Genomic DNA, 19,009 nt, shown 5'->3' on the forward strand with positions numbered 1-19,009 from the left:
ACATATATACATACATACACGTGTGTGTGTGTGTGTGTGTGTGTGTGTGTGTGTGTGTGTAAGTTTGTGCCTCTTCCAGCACCATGTTACTCATATGAAATATTTGGAGAAAAGTAAATAGATATAGATTAGAATTCTTTATTCTAATCGAATCTATCTATTTACTTTAATCTATCTATTTTCGGAGGCCGAAAACAGACCGTTTGACAACTTCTGCTCCCACTGGAAGTTGACAAACAGGCCGTTTCTGGCATTTGGAGGACCTCCGGGGGGGGGGGGGGGAGGCCATTTTTGCCCTCCCCAGACTCCTAGAGAGGCTCTGGAGGCTGGGAACAGCAAAAAACGGGCCTTCTTGTCCCATTGGAAATGGTCAAATAGACCATTTTTGGCCTCTGGAGAACCTCGGGGGCGGGAGGGGGAGGCCATTTTCGCCCTCCCCAGACTCCTAGAGAGGCCCTGGAGGCAGGTGAGAAAGAAAAATGGGCCTAACAGAAGAGGGTTCGCGCATGCATGCACAGGGGTGGGGTGCATAGAATTATAGGTGTGGGCATGCGAGTGCGTAAGCCTCGCCTCTCTCCTGGCACGCGACGGCAAAAAGGTTAGCCATCACTGCCCTATAGCCATTTACTGTTTACAATAAATTTATTATTTACAATAAATACAATTTATTGTAACAATGTACCGTTAAAAGATGCTTCACGTATCTCCTGGACACTGCCCGCACCTCCTCGAGGAAGGTGTGCTGCACACTTTGGGAAGCCCCGTTTTAGAGACTGTTGTGGTGCTTAGTAATAACAAATGACATGAAAAATGGTTTTGAAAAAGCTACGGTTAAAAGTGAAGCTGCCAAAGGAGAAGGAAAGGTCTGCACATTTAGCCCCATTTACCTTGAAAGCAAGGAGCCGTGAAAACTTAAGTCCGTTTTCCGCTTTGCTATCGGTTTCGTAGATGCTGTCCTGTATTTTCACATATTCTTTCAATTCAACCTGCATTATGGAAAGGTACATAGAATATTCGGATCAGACCATGAATGTACAGGTAAGTCCTCGACTTACAACCACAATTGAGCCCCAAATTTCCATTGTTAAATGAGGCATTTGTGAAGTGAGTTTTGCCCCGTTTTATGATATTTCTTGCCTCCGTTGTTAAACGAATCGCTGCAGTTGGTAAGTTAGTAACCCCGCTGTAAAGTGAATCTGGATTCCCCGTTGATTTTGCTTGTTGGAAGGTCGCAAAAGGGGATCATGTGACCTCGGGACCCTGCAACCTTCGTAAATAGAAGCCAGTGGCCAAGCATTTGAATTCTGATCGTGTGACCACGGGGAGGCTGCAACGGTCATTAAATGCGAAAAATGGTCCTAAGTGTCACTTTTTTCCCCCCAGTGGCGTTGTAACTTTGAATCTGGGTGAAATGCTCCCGGTTCGGACCGGATCGCCTGATCCGGTAGCGATGGCAACGGGTAGTTCGGAGAACCGGTAGCAAAAATCCCTGCACCCCACCATGCCCAGTTGAGCCCCGTGATTATCAGGTTTGGTTTTTTTTACTTTTAAAAGCATTTTTTTTTGCCTTTAAAAGAAAGAAAAGCCTCTAATGATCAGGCAACTTAGCTGGGATTGTCAGAGGAGCCTTTTAAAAGCATTTTTTTATAACCTCTTCGGTTGAAGAGGTTGTAGAAAAAATGCTTTTAAAAGTAAAGAAAAAAGTTGGTCACACACACCCAGTCACATTACTCTCCCCCCACCAAGCCACGCCCACAGAACACATCTATGTGATGTTCTGTTATTTTTATTCTTGTGAGGTGTTTAATATTCAGTGACTGGTTCAAATCACCAATGACCTCCAGGACCGAGGACTTGAATTTAAATCTCCTTTGATTTCAGTCCAACAACTGAACTACTGTACAGATTGTCCTCAATTTATGACCAGATGCTTATTGACTGTTAGAAGTTACAATGGACCCCCCCCTCCCACAAAAAAAAAGTACTTACAACTTGATTTCAAAGTTACAATGGCTGAACTCCTCTCTGCATTTGGGCACTCAGCATGTGACCAAACTTATTTTTTTTGCCTGTTTCTGGCATTTATTTCTGATCTTCTGGCAAAAAACTCCCATTGTTTTTTTTGGATTTGCTTAACGACTGTGGCACTCATTAACAACCGTAGCATTTGCTTAACAACCATTGCAAAAAAATGTAAAATAAGGTCCAGTCATATAGTGACCCATTTAATGACTGCAATGATTTACAACTTTAATTCTGGCGCAATTATGGTCATAAATTGAGGACTACCTATAGTTCCTAGATTTTTCTCCCGAGTAAGCACATCCTTAGTTCTTGTTGGCTTTTTTAAACATAGCAAACTAGATATTTCCTAGTAAAATACAAATTTAATTAAAACGAGCATTTCTCCTACTGTTTTAAGAAAAAAAAACCTTTATTTTTCTTCTTTTACAAACAGTTGTGACAAGAAAGTAAATATATTTTCAGGTCTTTCATAAAATAAATGCAAACATCGAAGTGACTTAACAACAGATCCAACCTACATTTTCAAATCAATTTCTCTATTTTTTGTAAGGTGAACACACACCAAATTTTTTGTAATGTGAACACACCAAAGATGATTAGGGGACTGGAGGCTAATACATATGAAGAACAGTTACAGGAAATTGATATGTCTAGTTTAATGAAAAGAAGGACTAGGGGAGACATGATAGTAGTGTTCCAATATCTCAAGGGCTGCCACAAAGAAGAGAGAGTCTAACTATTCTCAAAAGCACCTGAAGGCAGGACAAGATGCAATGGGTGGAAACTAATCAAGGAGAGAAGCAACTTAAAACTAAGGAGAAATTTCCTGACAGTTAGAACAATTAATAAGTGGAACAACTTGCCTCCAGAAGTTGTGAATGCTCCAACACTGGAATTTTTAAAGAAAATGATGGATAACCATTTGTCTGGTGTAGGGTTTCCTGCCTGGGCAGAGGGTTGGACTAGAAGACCTCCAAGGTCCCTTCCAACTCTGTTATTATTATTAAATTCTCTATAGAATTTATGAATCTCTGTTATTATGTAACAATTACTTTTTAGAAAGTTCAATACATTTTTAAAAATTCAATAACATACAGGTCTGAAATTACTTGTGTAGAATTCTGCTTTCAAGAACTGCTGTAAGTCTTCAACATTTCTTAATGTTGCGCTCATTCCAATGATCTGAGTTGTTCCTATGCAAAAATGAAACAGAATCAGGCTTCAATCCTAAACAAGCCTGCTTAAGAATTTAAATAGGCAAGAATCTATTATTACAAACAAAACTTTTACATAAAAATATAATGCTTTCATCGCAAGATCAGTACATTTTTTTCAACTGTACTGAATACTGTGCCAATACAAAACAGCATGAAATATATTTCTGAAAGCCTCAAAGAGGATATTAAAAATTTGTTATTCTTAAAAGCACATACAGCAATGAAATCTTCAAATAGTAATCAACAATAATTAAGTTTTACTGAAATCAAAGTGATTTAACTTCTGAGTGTAAACTCACAGGAGTATCCATACATTTTTTGCAACTTCTCTCTGCATCTATAGGAAGTGGCAAACAATGGCAAGATGCATAAATATATAGAAGAGGCTGTTTTTTTTAAGAATTGTATTTCCCTGTTCTTGAAAAAAAGGGTAAGCCATGCATAGTTTGCAAGCCAGAATCTGACCAATGCTGTTTATAATGCTTTATAGATAATCCTCAACTTATCACCACATTTGGCACCGCTATTTCAACAAATTTAAGATAACCTTTTCAAGTTATTTGGGGAAGAATCTTTTTTTCAGTGTGTAGCTCTTTTTGCAAGATTTTGAAACTGCCACTCTTCCTTACAATAATTTCAGGAAATTTAACATACCATATTTTTAGGAGTATAAGATGCAGCTTTGTTTTTGGGGAAGAAAATAGGGGGGGGGGAAATACCTGCCAACCAGGTATTCATCTGGCTAGTGTCCTTAGTCTGGTCAGTTTAGCACATTAGTTTGCTGGTTTTTATCCCTTGCTTGGGGATAAAAAACAGCGTCTAAAACACAACTGATCTTTGGAGAGAGAAGCAATGAGAAAAGCAGACAAAGCACAGAGATCACTTCACTCGCTAGCACCTCTTTAGGGCTGAAAAAAAGCTTCATAGGTGAGAGTCGGGCTGAAAAAAAGCTTCACAGCTGAGAGTCGGAGGGAACAGGCAAAGCACAGAAGATGCTTCACTGAAAAAAAGCTTAGCACAGAGATCGCTTCACTCACTAGCGCCTCATATGGGCTGGAAAAAAGCTTCAAAAAAAACACCTATATTTGGAGTATAAGACACACCCAAATTTTCAGACTCTTTTAGGAAGGGAAAAAAGTACGTCTTATACTCTGAAAAATACGGTAATCATTTCATGTTATCTGTTTCCCCCCAAAAAATAAGCCCTAGCATGCTTTTTTACACATGCACCTAATATAAGCCCTACCTCCCCAAATAAGCCCTACTTAAATGCCTGCGCAGCCGCCCGCCCGCTCTGTCTGGTTGCTCGCGGTGCCGACATGAGGTAAGGAGGGATGGAGCTGCCCCATGCGCCCTACACTGGCTTACATCAGGGGCCCCGCAGCCTGGCCACATACGCCCTAACACCTGCCTCATGGCGGCGGCTCTGGCATCCTTACCCAGCGTGGCTGCCAGCTCACTTCTACTGCTCGTGGCTGCAACAGAGCAGGAGGCCAAGCGACACGCCAGTGCCATGGCCACAAGGCAGTTGTCGGAGCGTGGATGGCGTGATTGTGGGGGCCCTGAAGTAACCCAGTGCTGGGCGTAAAAACCATGCTAGGTATTATTTTTTGGGATAGGTCTTATTTTGGGGGAAAGAGATAACATGACAGGATTATCTAAAATTTCCTGAAATTATTGTAAGGGAGAGTGGCCCCTTGCCTCACGGCAGCATCACTGACACACCACGCGGCCTCCTGCCCTGCCATGAGCAAGCAGAAGAAGTGGGCCTCCCGTACATGGAAATAATAAAGACATCCTCCGCAAATAAGCTCTAGTACTTATTTCGGAGGCCAAAATAAAACAAGACTGAGTCTTATTTTTGGGGAACCATGGGTATTTGGGGAAGAGTTTTCTTTTTCAGGTAAATATAGTGCGTGCCTCTTTTATTTTTGAAAGTCATTAACTAACCTATGAGTATACGAATAGGACAGGGATCTCCAACCTTGGCAACTTTTAGACTTGTGGACTTCAACTCCCAGAGTTCCTCAGCCAGCAAAGCTGGCTGAGGAATTCTGGGAGTTGAAGTCCACAAGTCTTAAAGTTGCCAAGGTTGGAGACCCTGGTAAAGGAAGTTCAGAAGATGTCTTTCCGGATATTATACAGAGTTAACTTACTGCTTGCATATAAAATCTTAGAAAGGGTCATTTCTAGTATCCCACCACGGCCACCTTCTCCAAGCATGTGCAACTTTAAATGAGAAAAAAGATATAAAGAAAGAATCACAAGGCTGCAAAACAATTGACGGAGTACAAACGAATTGGAATCACAACGTTTTCATCGTTGTTTAGTAACAAACCTCGTCAACTACTACTAGACCCAGGGAGTCAATTCTTCCTGCTTCTATCAAGGCATTCACCAGGCTGTGTCCCTTCTCAATAGTAGCAATGTACACGGATTTCTTTTGCCTTCTCTTGATTGGAGGAATCCTTCCTTTACTTCCTGCATATTCTTCCACCAAGAAACCGAGTTCCATTCCAAAACCACACAAACTCCCAACCTAGAATAGGAAGACAAAAATAGCAATAGAACTTAAGACTTATATACTGCTGTTCTGACCTAGGCTTCCCCAGCAGCACAAAGCCGAGTCCTCGTTCCGATAAACCCCTTTTATTTAATTTACAGTGAATTCCTCTCCAGCTAAGTCTTTCCTCTCCCACAGTCTTTCAAGATACTTCACACTTACCAGATGCTGCAATACTTAGCAAGAATGCAGGAATGAACTAATTGTCTCCTGCAAATACCTCCTCCCCTTTCACTCCTCTTTTATTCTCTATGGGAGGGGCCACTCATTGTCCACCTGTGGCCTTACTCCCAAGTCGACCCTTGTTCCTTAGCTGTTCCCTTCATCTGGCAAGTCTGCGCATGTGCACACTGGGAACAGGCTCCAGCTGTTCGTCTTACTCATTGATGTCAGCTGAAAGGCAGCTGATACCTCTCATATGGCCCTGGCCCCATCTCTGTCTCCGATGCAGAGCACTCGTCGGAGACTTCCCCAGACTCCAGGACTGGTCCAGGTTCCTCCCCAACTTCCTCACTGTCCGAATCTGCTGCCAGCTCTGTTGGCTGCTGGTGGACCACAACAACTGCTTCAGTGCTTTACAGCCCTATCTAAGCTGTTTACAGAGTCAGCCTGTTGCCCCCAACAATTTGGGTCCTCATTTTACCCACCTCGAAAGGATGGAAAGCTGAGTCAACCTTGAGCCTGGTGGGATTTGAACTGCCAAATTGCAGGCAGCTGGCGATCAGCAGAAGTAGCCTGCAGTACTGCACTCTCACCGATGCGCCACCAAGGTTAATTTTACAATGGTACAATTTCGCAACAGCAAATAAAATATAGGCATTTCCTTGGTCGTCCGCCGCCCGACCTCCAATACAGGTAGTCCTCGACTTACGACCAGAATTCGGCCCCCAAATTTCCATTGCTAAGTGAGACCGTCGCTAAGTGAGTTTTGTCACATTTTACGACCTTTCTTGCCATAGCTGTTAGTGTGAAATCACAGCCGCTGTTGTTAAGTGAATCTGGCTTCCCCAATGACTTTGCTTGTCAGAAGGTTCACAAAAAGGGGATCACGTGACCCCCCCCAGGACACTGCAACCGTCACAAATATGAGCCAGTCACAAATATGAGCCAGTTGCCAAGCATCCGAAGTTTGATCATGTGATCATGGGGATGCTGCAACAGCGTGAAAAATGGCCGTAAGTCAATTTATACAGTGCCACTGTAACTTCTAATGGTCACTAAATGAACAGCTGTAAGTCGAGGACTACCCGTACCGCAGAACTGAAATTTCAGCTGTTCAAACCCAGCGTATTATCCTACCACAACTGGAGCCCTCCTGTGGATGGGAGTTACTCAAATATCATGAGGTGGATGATTATCAAGCTGGCTTTCGCACCTTCTCCTGGACTAAAGCCACGTAAGGCAGGATCATTAAAACATCCATTTGTTTGCAGAGTAGCTCTCGAAGAATTAGAATCTCAGCGACAAGTGTTTTTCCACCACTGGTTGGCAAGGAATAGATTAAGTTCTTTCGCTTTTGCAGGGATTCAAACGTTAAGCAATCATGTTGCCAGTCTGTAAAATGAAAAGGCATTTTTTTTATAGTCTCCCTTTCCAGGGTGAGCATTCACAGCGTTTCATGATGAAAATTAACCTGTTTGGGGATTCTAAGAAAACTTGGCAAACTTACAGGATCTTTAACAAAAACTCAACTTATACAGTAAATGGTACTATTTTATAAGTACCTGGGAAACATTTAAAAAGAACTTGCTACTAAAGCATTACCATAGAGGATACATGGTATCTACTAGAAGAAGTAGAAATTAACATCAGTATTATGAAATTAACGTGGGAGTGGGGCGGTGGTCTAGAGGTGGAGCTCTTGCCTCACAATCAGGAGGTCTGTGAGTTCGATCCTAGGTAGAGGCAGGATATTTCTCTCTCTGGCCACAATGAGAATTTATCTGCTAAACAAAACTCCGCATTGGCAACAGGAAGGGCATCTGGCCATTAAACATTCTGCTAGCTCCATTCAGTTGCCCATGACTCCACGTTAAAAGATGATGATGATGAAATTAATGTCAGTACTATGTTTAAATATAACAACAACAACAACAGAGCTGGACGGGACCTTGATGAACATATCTTTTCTTTTATGTACACTGAGAGCATATGCACCAAGACAAATTCCTTGTGTGTCCAATCACACTTGGCCAATAAAATTCTATTCTATTCTATTCTATTCTTCTGGACGGGACCTTGGAGGTCTTCTAGTCCAACCCCCTGCCCAGGCAGGAAACTTTACACCACTTCAGATAAATGGTTAACCAAACTCTTCTTAAAAATTTCCAGTGTTGGAGCATTCACAACTTCTGCAAGCAAGTTGTTCCACTGATTAATTGTTCTGACTATCAGGAAATTTCTCCTTAGTTCTAAGTTGCTTCTTTCCTTGATCAGTTTCCACCCATTGCTTCTTGTTCTGCCCTCAGGTGCTTTGGAGAATAGCTTGACTCCCTCTTCTTTGTGGCAACCCCTGAGATATTGGAAGACTGCTATCATGTCTCCCCTAGTCCTCCTATTCATTGAACTGGACATACCCAGTTCCTGCAAACCGTTCTTCCTATGTTTTAGCCTCCAGTCCCCTAATCATCTTTGTTGCTCTTCTCTGCCTTCTTTCTAGAGTCTCAACTGACATATGACTGACATTACACTGACAAACCTGTGTAACTGTAATCACAGTTGTGGTTGTAGGTCAAGGACCACGTGTAAAATAATTTGGTTTCAGAAACAGAACAAGCAAAGATTGCATCAAATTTATCATAGCAGCAAAAGTCACAGCAAGCAGAGATTGGTGTTTATTACCATAAAGCTGCTCAATTCCTCTGAGCTGTAGCAATAGCTCCTTGACTTTGGTGGGTAAGCCGTAGAAAGGACCAATGTCTACGAAAGCCAAGCTGTCAGCTGTCTCTGCAATGGCCATTTCTTCGGTTACAATAGCTTCTTTCAGCTGCTTGCTCTTAGAAACCAGCGAAGCAGAGGATCTGGCGTTCCCAGCCATGGCATTTTTGAGATGGTCTTTGAGACTCTTCCGCCTATCTGGTTCAAACAAAGCAGTTCTCACTGACTCACAGTCTTGTCTATCAGTCTCCGTGTCACTGCGAAACGGCAGATCTGAGGAGTCGAGCTGACAAGGTATTTCTTTTATGACCGTTGGTTCCTGAGAACATTCACCTGAATGTTGACGAAACAAAAGCTGGGAGGACGGAAGGCTTTGTAAATCATTATCCTGAGGCTCTGAGCTATGATCCTGTTCCTTCATCCTTTTCCAAGAATCATATTCTCCTAGGTCTCTGGCGCTAATCGCAGTGTTTATCTCCGAAAATACCTGTGCCAGGTTCCTGGCATTTGACATCTGAGTAACACCACCTACAGGCCGCACAGCAATGTCGCGATCTAAATTGTCAGAATCCAGACTATTTTTACTAAAGTGCAGGTGCTTTTGCTCTAAATCATCCATTTCAGTTAAGAAAGAGTCATTGGCAGAAAAGCTGTCATGCTCTGCAAACATATCATCGCTGTCAAAATACTGAAAGGAAAAAGAAAAATCAATGAGACTTCATAATACTAAGCATTTATATCTTGGATGATAAAATGTTCATTCTTTTGGCAAAACATACAACTATGAGGATGAAATAGATTTGTCATTTTAAAATCCACTTATGGAGTCCTTTCCAAGGATCTGGAATAGACAGGTGATGTTTTATGGTGTTAAGAGATGTAAGCTGGTCTGAGCAAAGCAGCCATCTGTAATTGACTGATGGTGAATTTGTCAATGACTATGGCAATGATGGCTAACTTTTTCCGGACCGAGTGACCAAAGCAAATGTGCAAATGCGCATGCCTGAACCCCAAAATGCAATGTGTGGCCCCCAGCATGTGCCCCGCCCCCCCGCCCGTGCATGCACAGCTTCCCACATGCGCCCTGCCCCCCAGGCATGTATGACAGAGACCGGATAACTAGCTGGTCGGCGTGAGGCGCGCATGCATGCGCGGTGAAGCTGAAATGGGGCGACGGCTTGCATGCCCACAGAGAGGATGCTGCATGCCACCTGTGGCACGTGTGCCATAGGCCTATGGTATTCAATCGGTGCTCCAGTTATCCATTATTACTATCATTAATGTTATTATGCAACTAAGCAAATCGTGCAAACTTGAGCCAGGGAAGAGCCTGTGTGCTAGTTGGATTTGCCACACCTGAAGGCCAATTGATGCTCAGTGATGGTAGTGTAAAGTTTTTGAATGCAGCTCAGAGTCTGATAAATCCAATGAAACTCTGAACACGAGGCTACTGATAATCAGTTTTTATTTCTAGGTAGAAAGCAAAACTGGACAACCCTTTTAGTCTCCCACCTTAAACAGCAGGCAGAGAGAAAAGCAGGTGTGCGCAAAACAAAACCCTTTTTCTCAAACTTCTAATAGTTTACACAGCTTGCACTGATCGTCATAGTGTTAGAAATATTATTTCATACCATGCAAACCTCATGATTTTCTCAGCGCTCTGAAAACAATGGACCTTAGAAGGGGAAAGAAAGAAATTTTCTGGCCTGTAACTCAAAGCTTTGTTAGGGAATGCTATCTAACATTAGGTTGCCGAGAATACACATTTTAAGTTACAGCACAGGGGCAGAATCCACATTTTGCATTTCACAAGAAGTTTCTTTAGCTAGGCTAAATCTCTAGGCTTTATCTCTGCAGTTGGCACATTAGGTTACAATGGAGCTCCTCTCAGCAGCAATGAACAAAAGCTGAATTAGGTTATACTCTGTGTATGCTCTAATCCTTTCAGTAGCTTAAGGGGAGATGGGGGGGGGGGGAGAAAAGGCTATTGGAAGGAGCGACTTACTTCAATAAAGTTCCAAATTGGACGGGAGCAAAATTCTGATCTTTCCTATAATTGGGATCATTGGGATTGAAGAGACAGAATACACCCATTAAATTTCCCCTGTCCTCTGTAAAGATAAATTCCTTGAACTCCAAGCATATGGCAACAATAATATTCAGAGTGCCAATCATTCCAAATCTAGGCTAAACTTCTGGCTGAATGTGCAACAGACAATGATGATGATAATAAATAAAATAAAATAAACAAAATAATAATAATAATAATAATAATAATAATAATAATAATAATAATAATAATAATAATAATAATAATACATCACGCAGTCCTAAACGCTTGGGAAGTGTTCGACTAGTGATCTGTGATACGAAATCCAGCATAGTTATCTCGTTTGCTGTGTATACTGTCATAATAATAATAATAAATAAATAAATAAATAAATAAATAAATAATGAGATTGGACAAACATTTGTCTGAAATGGAGTATGGTTTCCTGCTTGAGCAGGGGGTTGGACTAGAGGACCTCTAAGGTCCCAACTCTGTTATAATAGAGCCACCCAGCCTCAGATCTGCTCTGTATGTACCTCCAACTTCGGCTCCTCCAGCTCTTCCTCGCCTTCGTCCGAGGTCAGTTTCTTGCGGGCCGGCGGGGAAGTCGACCGGGACCGGGCTCGGCAGTTTATACCGGGCGAATCCACCCCTTGCCCCGGTCGCTGTCTCCGCCGCCTCCTTCGCTCCTGCGTCCTTCTCCTGACAGCCCCACCGCCCTCCATGGAAAAGCGGTATAGCCCCTGCCGGGCTTAAAGCCCCCCCCCTCCCCCGGTCAGCCGGTGCTGCACCAGACTGGCAGGTGCAAAATTGGGTCGCTTCTTACGAGAGGCAGCGACTCCATTTTCTCCGATTTCCCCCCCTTTTTCGGGAAAGGAACCGTCCGCCTCTGAGTGTGGACTGTACCATCTACTAGAAAAAGGGTGCAGGGTTTCATTAACGCGGGACCCCGAAAAGGCACCTCGCGCCGTATTGAAGGTGAGCTTCCGATGAGCGAACTACAACTCCCGGCAACCTTCGCATTGGGCGGCCATGACGGCCAAGGCTGATGGGATTTGGGTTCGAACAAAAATCACGCGCTTCTATGACGAAAGGCCTCCGGATTGGTTGAGCGGAAGGGAACTTCCTTGAACGGATTGGCTAGTCGCTAGCGAACTCTATTGGCCGTTGGAGCAGCCAACGGCCAATAGAGGCGCGAAAGCTTTTCTTTCCTCAAAGCCGGACGTGTTGTGAGGGGGACTTGATTGCACGTTACTCTCCTATCCGGGCTGTACCGGAAGCTTGCAAAGGGGAAAAAAAAGATGGCTGCTGTGGTAAATTTGGTTTCTTCTCCCAAGATTTCGGGGAGATTTTATTATCTCTTCGCCGCTGTAAGAAACGAAAGCTGTGCGCCTGGCCCGGGTAAGCGAAGACCAACCCTACGGAACCTGCGAGGAAGGTCATGATAATCTTTTTCCATGTGGTTGAGGCTTGAGCCATTAATTTAGGACAGAACAGACAAAACATTTGCCAGACTCCGCCGAGACCTGTGTTTAACACACAAAATCATCTATTGCAATGTCCTTTCTGATAAAGACTACTTCAGCTTCAATCGCAACAATACAAGAGCAAACAATAGATTCAAACTTAATGTCAACCGCTTCAAACTTGATTGCAGAAAATATGACTTTTGTAACAGAGTTGTTAATGCTTGGAACTCATTACCTGACTCCATAGTCTCTACTCAAAACCCCAAAATCTTCAACCAAAAACTGTCTACTATTGACCTTACCCCATTCCTAAGAGGACTATAAGGGGCGTGCATAAGAGCACAAAAGTGCCTACCGTTCCTGTCCTATTGTTCTCTTCATTATAGTAGTATATGCATACTTTTACTTATACATTTACTTATATATACTTTTTCTCTCATGATGGGTTATTTTTATGTTGATGATTGTATATACTGTTGTGGCAAAATAAAAAAAAAAGGATAGGATAGAAGGGGTCTTCAATCTTGGCAACTTGGACTTCAATTCCCAGAATTCCTCAGTCAGCTTTGCTGGCTGAGGAATTCTGGGAATTGAAGTCCACAAGTCCACAAGTCTTAAAGTGGCCAAGATTGGAGACCCCTGGGAGAGAAGAACGAAAGAATTCAGGCATTTGAGGGGAGACGTGGGTTTTTTCACTCGCTCATCCCTTTCTGATGTGGTTTAATGGGCAACCACATCAAAACGTGGCTATGCCCATTAAAACCAGAGAACAACGGAATTATTTCTCCAGAGAAGCATAACTAGCCCTCACATTAGCATGATTTCGGCACCATTTTTCTATTTTTTTCAGGCTTTTTAATTGGCCTTATTATTTTGAATGACCACCTTGCCAAGCTGCCGTTTTCATTTTGAATTGCATTTAATTTTAATGTATATATAGTTAAAGTGTGTCTTTTTATTGCAGACTGCCCAGAGACCTTAGGCTATTGGGCAATTTAAAATTTTTAAAAAATGAAATAGTAATTACAGATACTGTTGAGTAAAAAAGGGACAAATATGAATTTTGGGAATTAATGCATCAAAATGACTCCTGTTACAATTATCTAGTTTGGATGTTATGAGCCTTTGAGGGAGGCATATCTTGCAATAGAATAATGAAACAGCCTTTGTTGTTAATAGGCTTTGTAAATATGGACTACTATGCAGTTTACATTATACTCTTTTGTCTGCCCCTCCCCAGCTTTTTTTTTTTTACATGATTTACCTTGGATTGATCCAGAAGTTTTTATGTTCTTTCACATACTATTATTTTTCAACTATATTGTTTGACTTATCCATTTTTAAATGGCTACTACAACAGTCATTAATTTGTCCATAAAAGCTATTTTGGAAAAACTTTTTTGGAAGCCTAATATGAAGTAAACTGTTTCTGCTGCTATTGCTGGAGAAACAGACACACTTCCCTATGCTTAGTATTGAAATGTAAGCTTTGCAAAATCTTAGGCTAGTTTTTAAAAATTGCCTTCTGACTATCAACTTTACTGAAGAGAATTAGATCACACTCTTATGAGCTTGGTATCTGTAGTGAGGACAGCTATCAAGTCTTCCTCCATCAGTCTGTATCTTTTTAATAATGCTTCTGGAGGGAATTTCTCCCAATATGGCTGGGAGCAAGCAAGCGAGAGTAGCCTACTTCTCTGGTAGGCTTCTTACTTATTTGCAGACTACTCTTCCACTAGCTTGCATGGGGTTGCTTTTTGTTTATGGTAGCTATTCATATGATTAAATGCAAGCCTGAGCTGTCAGCATTTTTGCTAATTTCAAATACATCATTCATGCGTCCATCTCAGGTTTTTTATATTGATGACAAGAAGGTCAAAAAGGAAAAAGATCTTCAGGAAGGCAGCTATTTCTGTTCAGTTCTTTATTTGGCTGGTTAGTATCTTTTAACAAGTTTGTACCTTGTATTACTTTTCAGGTAGATCATGGAAACGAGAAAGTAGTTCATATGAACAGGAATCCAATCAAGATGATATGGTAAGATCCTACTATAACATACTTAAACTCCATGGATTGTTAAATAATTGACACAGAATGTCAGAATATACTGTATTTTCAGAGTATAAGACACACCATTTTTCCCTAAAAAGAGGGTGAAAATCTGAGTGCGTCTTATACTCCAAATGTAGCCCCGCCCAGCTTCTCAAACAGATGTTTCAAAAGCTGTAAAACACCAGAAAAGAAGCTTCAGAAAAGAAGCCCCCAAACAGAACTTCAGAAAAGAAGCCCCCAAACCAGAGCTTCAGAGGCTTTTTTTCTGAAGCTGTTTCGGAGGCTTTCAGAGGCAGAAAAAAGTTTTTTCTGAAACCGAGTTTCAGAGGCAGAAAAAAAAAAGCAAAAAAAAAAGCAAGGCACAGAGCTCACAACCAAGGGACCTGTTACTAAAATTCACCTCTGAAACAGCTGATTAGGGGTATTCTGGGAGGCCAATCCACCAATCAGCTTTTTTATTTTCCTCCCCAAAAACTAAGGTGCATCTTATACTTGGAAAAACACAGTAGTGAATACAGTAAAGTACTTGTAATATAAATTTTTAAAAAAAGAAATCTGGTTGCACTTTCCATAATTCATAGGGACCAATATAAAATAACTACAAATAGAATGGGGATGTTTCTAATTTCTTCCAATAAAATTGTGAAAAGTTGATCCTAAATTTAAAGTGATATTGCAGATAAGGGCATTAAAAAAGAACATATAGGACATTATAGTTACACCAGTTTGCAACCTCATATTGGGTCATTATAGCCAGTCTAAATAAAAGTAGTTTTAGCCCTCTTGTGGAGTTGATTTCCTGTTTTGGACCATCTAGTGTGGTTGACAGTTTGTGCAAAAAGATGCCTTCCTTGCTGAAGGATTTCAGAATAGGAAAAGCTGGAAAAATAATACTAAAATTCCTGTCATTTCAGCCTGTTTCAATGGAAAACCCTTATAAGGAGCCTCCTAAAAAGTGTGTCTTATGCGGTGTAACCGTTGACTACAAGAATATACAGGTAAATTAATAACTTCGAGTTTGATATTGTGTTATAAGAAACAGCAAGAAATTGTTTCAAGCTTCTGTTGGCCTAGATACCAGGAGACTGGGAGTTCTAGACCTCCAGTAGGAATGAAAGCTGGCTGGATGACTTTGGGTCAGTCACTTTCTCTCTTCCGGAACCCACCAACTGAAATGACCTGGCCGACGGGGTCCCTAGTATGCCCCTTCTGCTGGTGTGGGTGGGATGGGCTAATCACATCTGGATGAGTTGGTTTCTCAGGTAACCTGGATCCATACCACGAAGAGCTTTAAAGGTGACAACCAGCACCTTGAATTGAACCCAGAAGCAGATTGGCAACCTGTGCAGCTCGCAAAACAATGGTATAACATGAGCCATTGTAGCCCCCTCCCACCCCTAAAACTGCCCATGCAGCTATGTTCTGCATCAGCTGAAACTTTCTGGATACATTTCATGTTTTATTTTATTCATTTTTTACTCAGGGGGTGCCTTGTTTTCTTTTGTCAGTAATATATTTTGTAAGCAGCCCAGGGTGTGTTGCGGTGGGTATAAGTTACTTATAACCTGTTTTTTGATGTTCTAACAGCTGCACACACTCATGTGTACAAACACCCGAGGCACAATTGCAATTTTCTCAGTTTTTGCCAGTTTCCAGCATTTACTTCCAGTTTCTGGCAAAAATTTCCCACTGGTGAAAAAGAGATTGCTTAAAAACCACAGCATTCACCTAATGACTGCTGCAAAAAAAAAAGGACATAATATTGAGTGCAGTCATATGGTGACCCACTTAATAACTGCCATAGCTCAATTATTGTACGTTTCTTGCTGGCTCGATGTAGCGACTCTTAAGGCTTATAATAACGTGAACCCACTTTCTTACTATTAAGAAATAGCTTGATAATTTTTGCTTAATCACAGAACTATGGTTAAAAAGATGGAATACGTGACCCTGCTCCCAACTCGTGTATCTAGTTTGATAGGGTGCATTTTACCCACAATAAACCTCGACACTACAATCAACCCCAGTGTTCCAAATCAAACTGCCTATTTTAATTACACAGGTAAATAGTTATTGTGTATACCCTGGCAATCCAGAGTAACTAACAGAGATGTTAAATAGTGGTATAAAATCAGATACATCACTAGAAGCTAAAATCATAAGACTACGTCTGATTTACTTTGGCCATGTCATGTATGGAAATTCATTGGAGAAGGGAATGATGCTAGGTATAGTTAGGGCAGGGGTGTCAAACTTAAGGGTCCTTCGGACCTTCCGCCGCGAGCTTAAAACATACCTATTTAACTGCGCAGGACTGAGTTAGTTTTTAGTTTGTGGGTTTTAACTTGGGTTTTAATTTTTTTATATTTTTAATTATTAGGCTTTTGAATAAGTTTTTTAATTGTTTTTAGAATTGTATTTATTGCTTTTAAATGCCTGTAAACCGCCCTGAGTCCTTTGGGAGATAGGGCGGTATATAAATATAAACAATAAACAATAATAATAAGGGTGCTTAGACCTGGCCTGCAGGGCCGCCCTGGAAATAGTGAAGGATTGGCCCACGGTGCCTCTGCCAGCCAAAATGGAGCTCACGAGGGTTCCAGGAGGCCATCCCAGCCGAAAACGTAGCTTGGGAGCCTGTTTTCACTGGCAGAGCGCTCTGGTCACCACAGGCGCCCCTGACACAAGTGATATCATACTGGCCACACTCTGTTGTGACCCAGGTTCCCGGACTCGGACTCCTGGAGGAGGATGATTCAGAGTGAGGAGGAGGAGCTGGCAAGGCCTGCTTTCCCTGGGCCTTCTCCCTCCCTGGCACCCACCCAGGAGGAGGAGGAGGGGCTGGCAAGGCCTGATTCCCTTGGGCCTTCTTCTGATTTGGCAACGCCCTAAGCACAATCTTGGCTTGATGCGAGACTGCGCAGATGTGACCGGCGCGCACAGCAGGAGGCTTTGGGACAAGGTCAGAGAATGATGAGTCACGGAGCGACACCTTCAGGGGCTATAAAGCAGGAGGCGGAGCTTCCTGGCTTTTTGTCTTGGACAAAGCAGTGAATTTGCGCCGGCAAACTGTTTCAATGGAGGGAAGAATACGTTCGTGAGGGACTCTTGCCTTATCTATAATTTCCTAGTTATCTCCAGAGACTTGGCAGGCGCGTGGGTAGACGTGGCCAGAACATCTCTGTGCCAGAAGGAATCCAGCCAAATGTAAATAAACTTGAAAAGAAGGCCTTTGACTGACTTTTTGTTGGGAGTATTGGGAGGGGGAAACAGAACACACCCCCATGCCCCTCACCCATCCCCCGAGGTCAAACACAGCCCTGATGCGGCCCTCAATGAAATCGAGTTTGACACCCCTGAGTTAGGGGAACAAGAAGGGGCAAGCAAAGAACACACTGGCTTAGTAACATCAAAACTGATTCAAAGAGAAGCATCGAACAACTAAAAGAATTTTGTGCTAGACGGGGTAGCATGGAGAGCACTTGCTTATAAAGCTGCCAAGAGTCAGACACAACTAAATGGTTAAAACAACAAAATGTTACGTTTTCAGATTTTTCAAATAAAATATGATTTTACACCAAAGCACTCAATTTTGTTTAAACAGCTATGAAATATTATCCAATTGCAAATATTTGCTACCAAAAGTATTTTAATTTTTTTTTTAAACCTGCTTTGAAGACTGAACCAACTTATTTCTCCAACAGCTTTTATCACAGTTTATTTCTCCATACACCGGTCACATATTTGGTCAACATATAACAGGTATGTACAAAAAACAGTTTTAGCAGAATTCTATCTACTCATATCCAAACCAAATTGTGAAATACCGTTCAGTACTTTTAACGTAAGAATTTTAAATCATTGATACTCATTCTGAGTTATTCCGGCCCAACTACATGCTTTCTAAAATAAGAAAGTAAAAAAAAGTTACCGTATATACTCGAATATAAGCCGATCCGAGTATAAGCCGAGGTCCCCAATTTTACCCCAAAAACTGGGGTAAACTGGGGACTCGAGTATAAGCCGAGGGTGGGAAATGAGGCACCTACCGGTTGGGGAAACCCTCCCTCCCTCAGCTGAGAAGGCTGGCGGCTCCCCCGCCCCGCCCTCTCACTGCACCGGCAGGGCTTCCGTCCGGTAAAATGTGAAAAAAAGAAGAAGAAAAAAACTCGAGTATAAGCCGTATATACTCGAGTATAAGCCGAGGGGCTTAAAAAAAAAAAAAAACTCGAGTATAAGCCGTATAGACCCGAGTATAAGCCGAGGGGACGTTTTTCAGCACAAAAAATGTGCTGAAAAACTCGGCTTATACTCGAGTATATACGGTACTTAAAATAATTTTAATTTTTTTAAAAAAAACAAAGGCTCAAACTAAATGGAGCTATTAGTATTTTTGAAATGTATTTTGAAATGACGATTTGTTTGCTTCTTAGGCTTATGTTCAAAGAAACAAAGAGAAATGGCAAGAGCCATTAGAACAGCCCATTGCACGGGTAAGTATTATAAAATAGTCATACCTTTGGATCATTTATGGAAACATTTTGTTTTTAAAACCTAATTCTTCTTTTACAGGATTTATGTCGGTTATGCATAAGGACCCAGTGTTTCGCAGCGATCCCAAAATATGTAATATTAAATATCCGGAATAAATTGTATCAATTATGCCTAGCCTATTTTTGTAATTAGACTATGTTTATTATTAGAATGTTAATAAATGGGCTACCAGTATGTCCATGATGAGAGTATTATTTCATTC

At 41.8% G+C, this 19,009-nt stretch overlaps 2 protein-coding genes across 8 annotated transcripts in view; one reads left to right on the forward strand and one right to left on the reverse strand.

Moving 5' to 3' along the window:
• Positions 1-11,793, reverse strand: part of HELQ (helicase, POLQ like) — a 28,386-nt gene extending 16,593 nt beyond the window's left edge. For 3 of the 7 annotated variants that reach the window (XR_009156294.1, XM_058192959.1, XM_058192962.1), the window contains exons 1-7: positions 11,269-11,793; positions 8,647-9,370; positions 7,181-7,359; positions 5,581-5,781; positions 5,399-5,471; positions 3,121-3,218; positions 888-986 (exon numbers count right to left, since the gene is read on the reverse strand). Coding sequence is in view for 6 of the 7 variants with exons in the window: in XM_058192959.1 (XP_058048942.1) it covers positions 888-986; positions 3,121-3,218; positions 5,399-5,471; positions 5,581-5,781; positions 7,181-7,359; positions 8,647-9,370; positions 11,269-11,457 (1,563 nt within the window). In the remaining variant the exon portion in view is untranslated. Of the gene's footprint in view, positions 1-887; positions 987-3,120; positions 3,219-5,398; positions 5,472-5,580; positions 5,782-6,452; positions 6,970-7,104; positions 7,360-8,646; positions 9,371-10,313; positions 10,336-10,687; positions 10,871-11,268 lie in introns of those variants that run through there. The other 4 variants (XM_058192961.1, XM_058192960.1, XM_058192964.1 and 1 more) reach the window with 4 other exon arrangements.
• Positions 11,794-11,979: 186 nt separating this feature from the next.
• Positions 11,980-18,988, forward strand: MRPS18C (mitochondrial ribosomal protein S18C). The gene is made up of 6 exons (XM_058192967.1): positions 11,980-12,133; positions 14,180-14,238; positions 15,168-15,251; positions 17,958-18,015; positions 18,687-18,746; positions 18,826-18,988. The coding sequence occupies exons 1-6, from the start codon at positions 12,034-12,036 to the stop codon at positions 18,900-18,902; spliced, it is 438 nt and encodes a 145-aa protein (XP_058048950.1). The 5' UTR covers positions 11,980-12,033; the 3' UTR covers positions 18,903-18,988.
• Positions 18,989-19,009: the final 21 nt, after the last annotated feature.

The sequence above is a fragment of the Ahaetulla prasina genome, chromosome 8, assembly GCF_028640845.1.
Source record: "Ahaetulla prasina isolate Xishuangbanna chromosome 8, ASM2864084v1, whole genome shotgun sequence".
NCBI classification, from domain to species: Eukaryota; Metazoa; Chordata; class Lepidosauria; order Squamata; family Colubridae; genus Ahaetulla; species Ahaetulla prasina.

What these genes read in the sequence shown, in the direction of transcription:
- MRPS18C (XM_058192967.1), top strand. Translation starts at nt 12,034, where the DNA reads ATGGCTGCTGTGGTAAATTTGGTTTCTTCTCCCAAGATTTCGGGGAGA. An exon ending in AATCCAATCAAGATGATATG is followed by an intron (nt 14,239 to 15,167) that starts GTAAGATCCTAC and finishes CTGTCATTTCAG; the next exon opens with CCTGTTTCAATGGAAAACCC. An exon ending in TTGACTACAAGAATATACAG is followed by an intron (nt 15,252 to 17,957) that starts GTAAATTAATAA and finishes TTTCTCCAACAG; the next exon opens with CTTTTATCACAGTTTATTTC.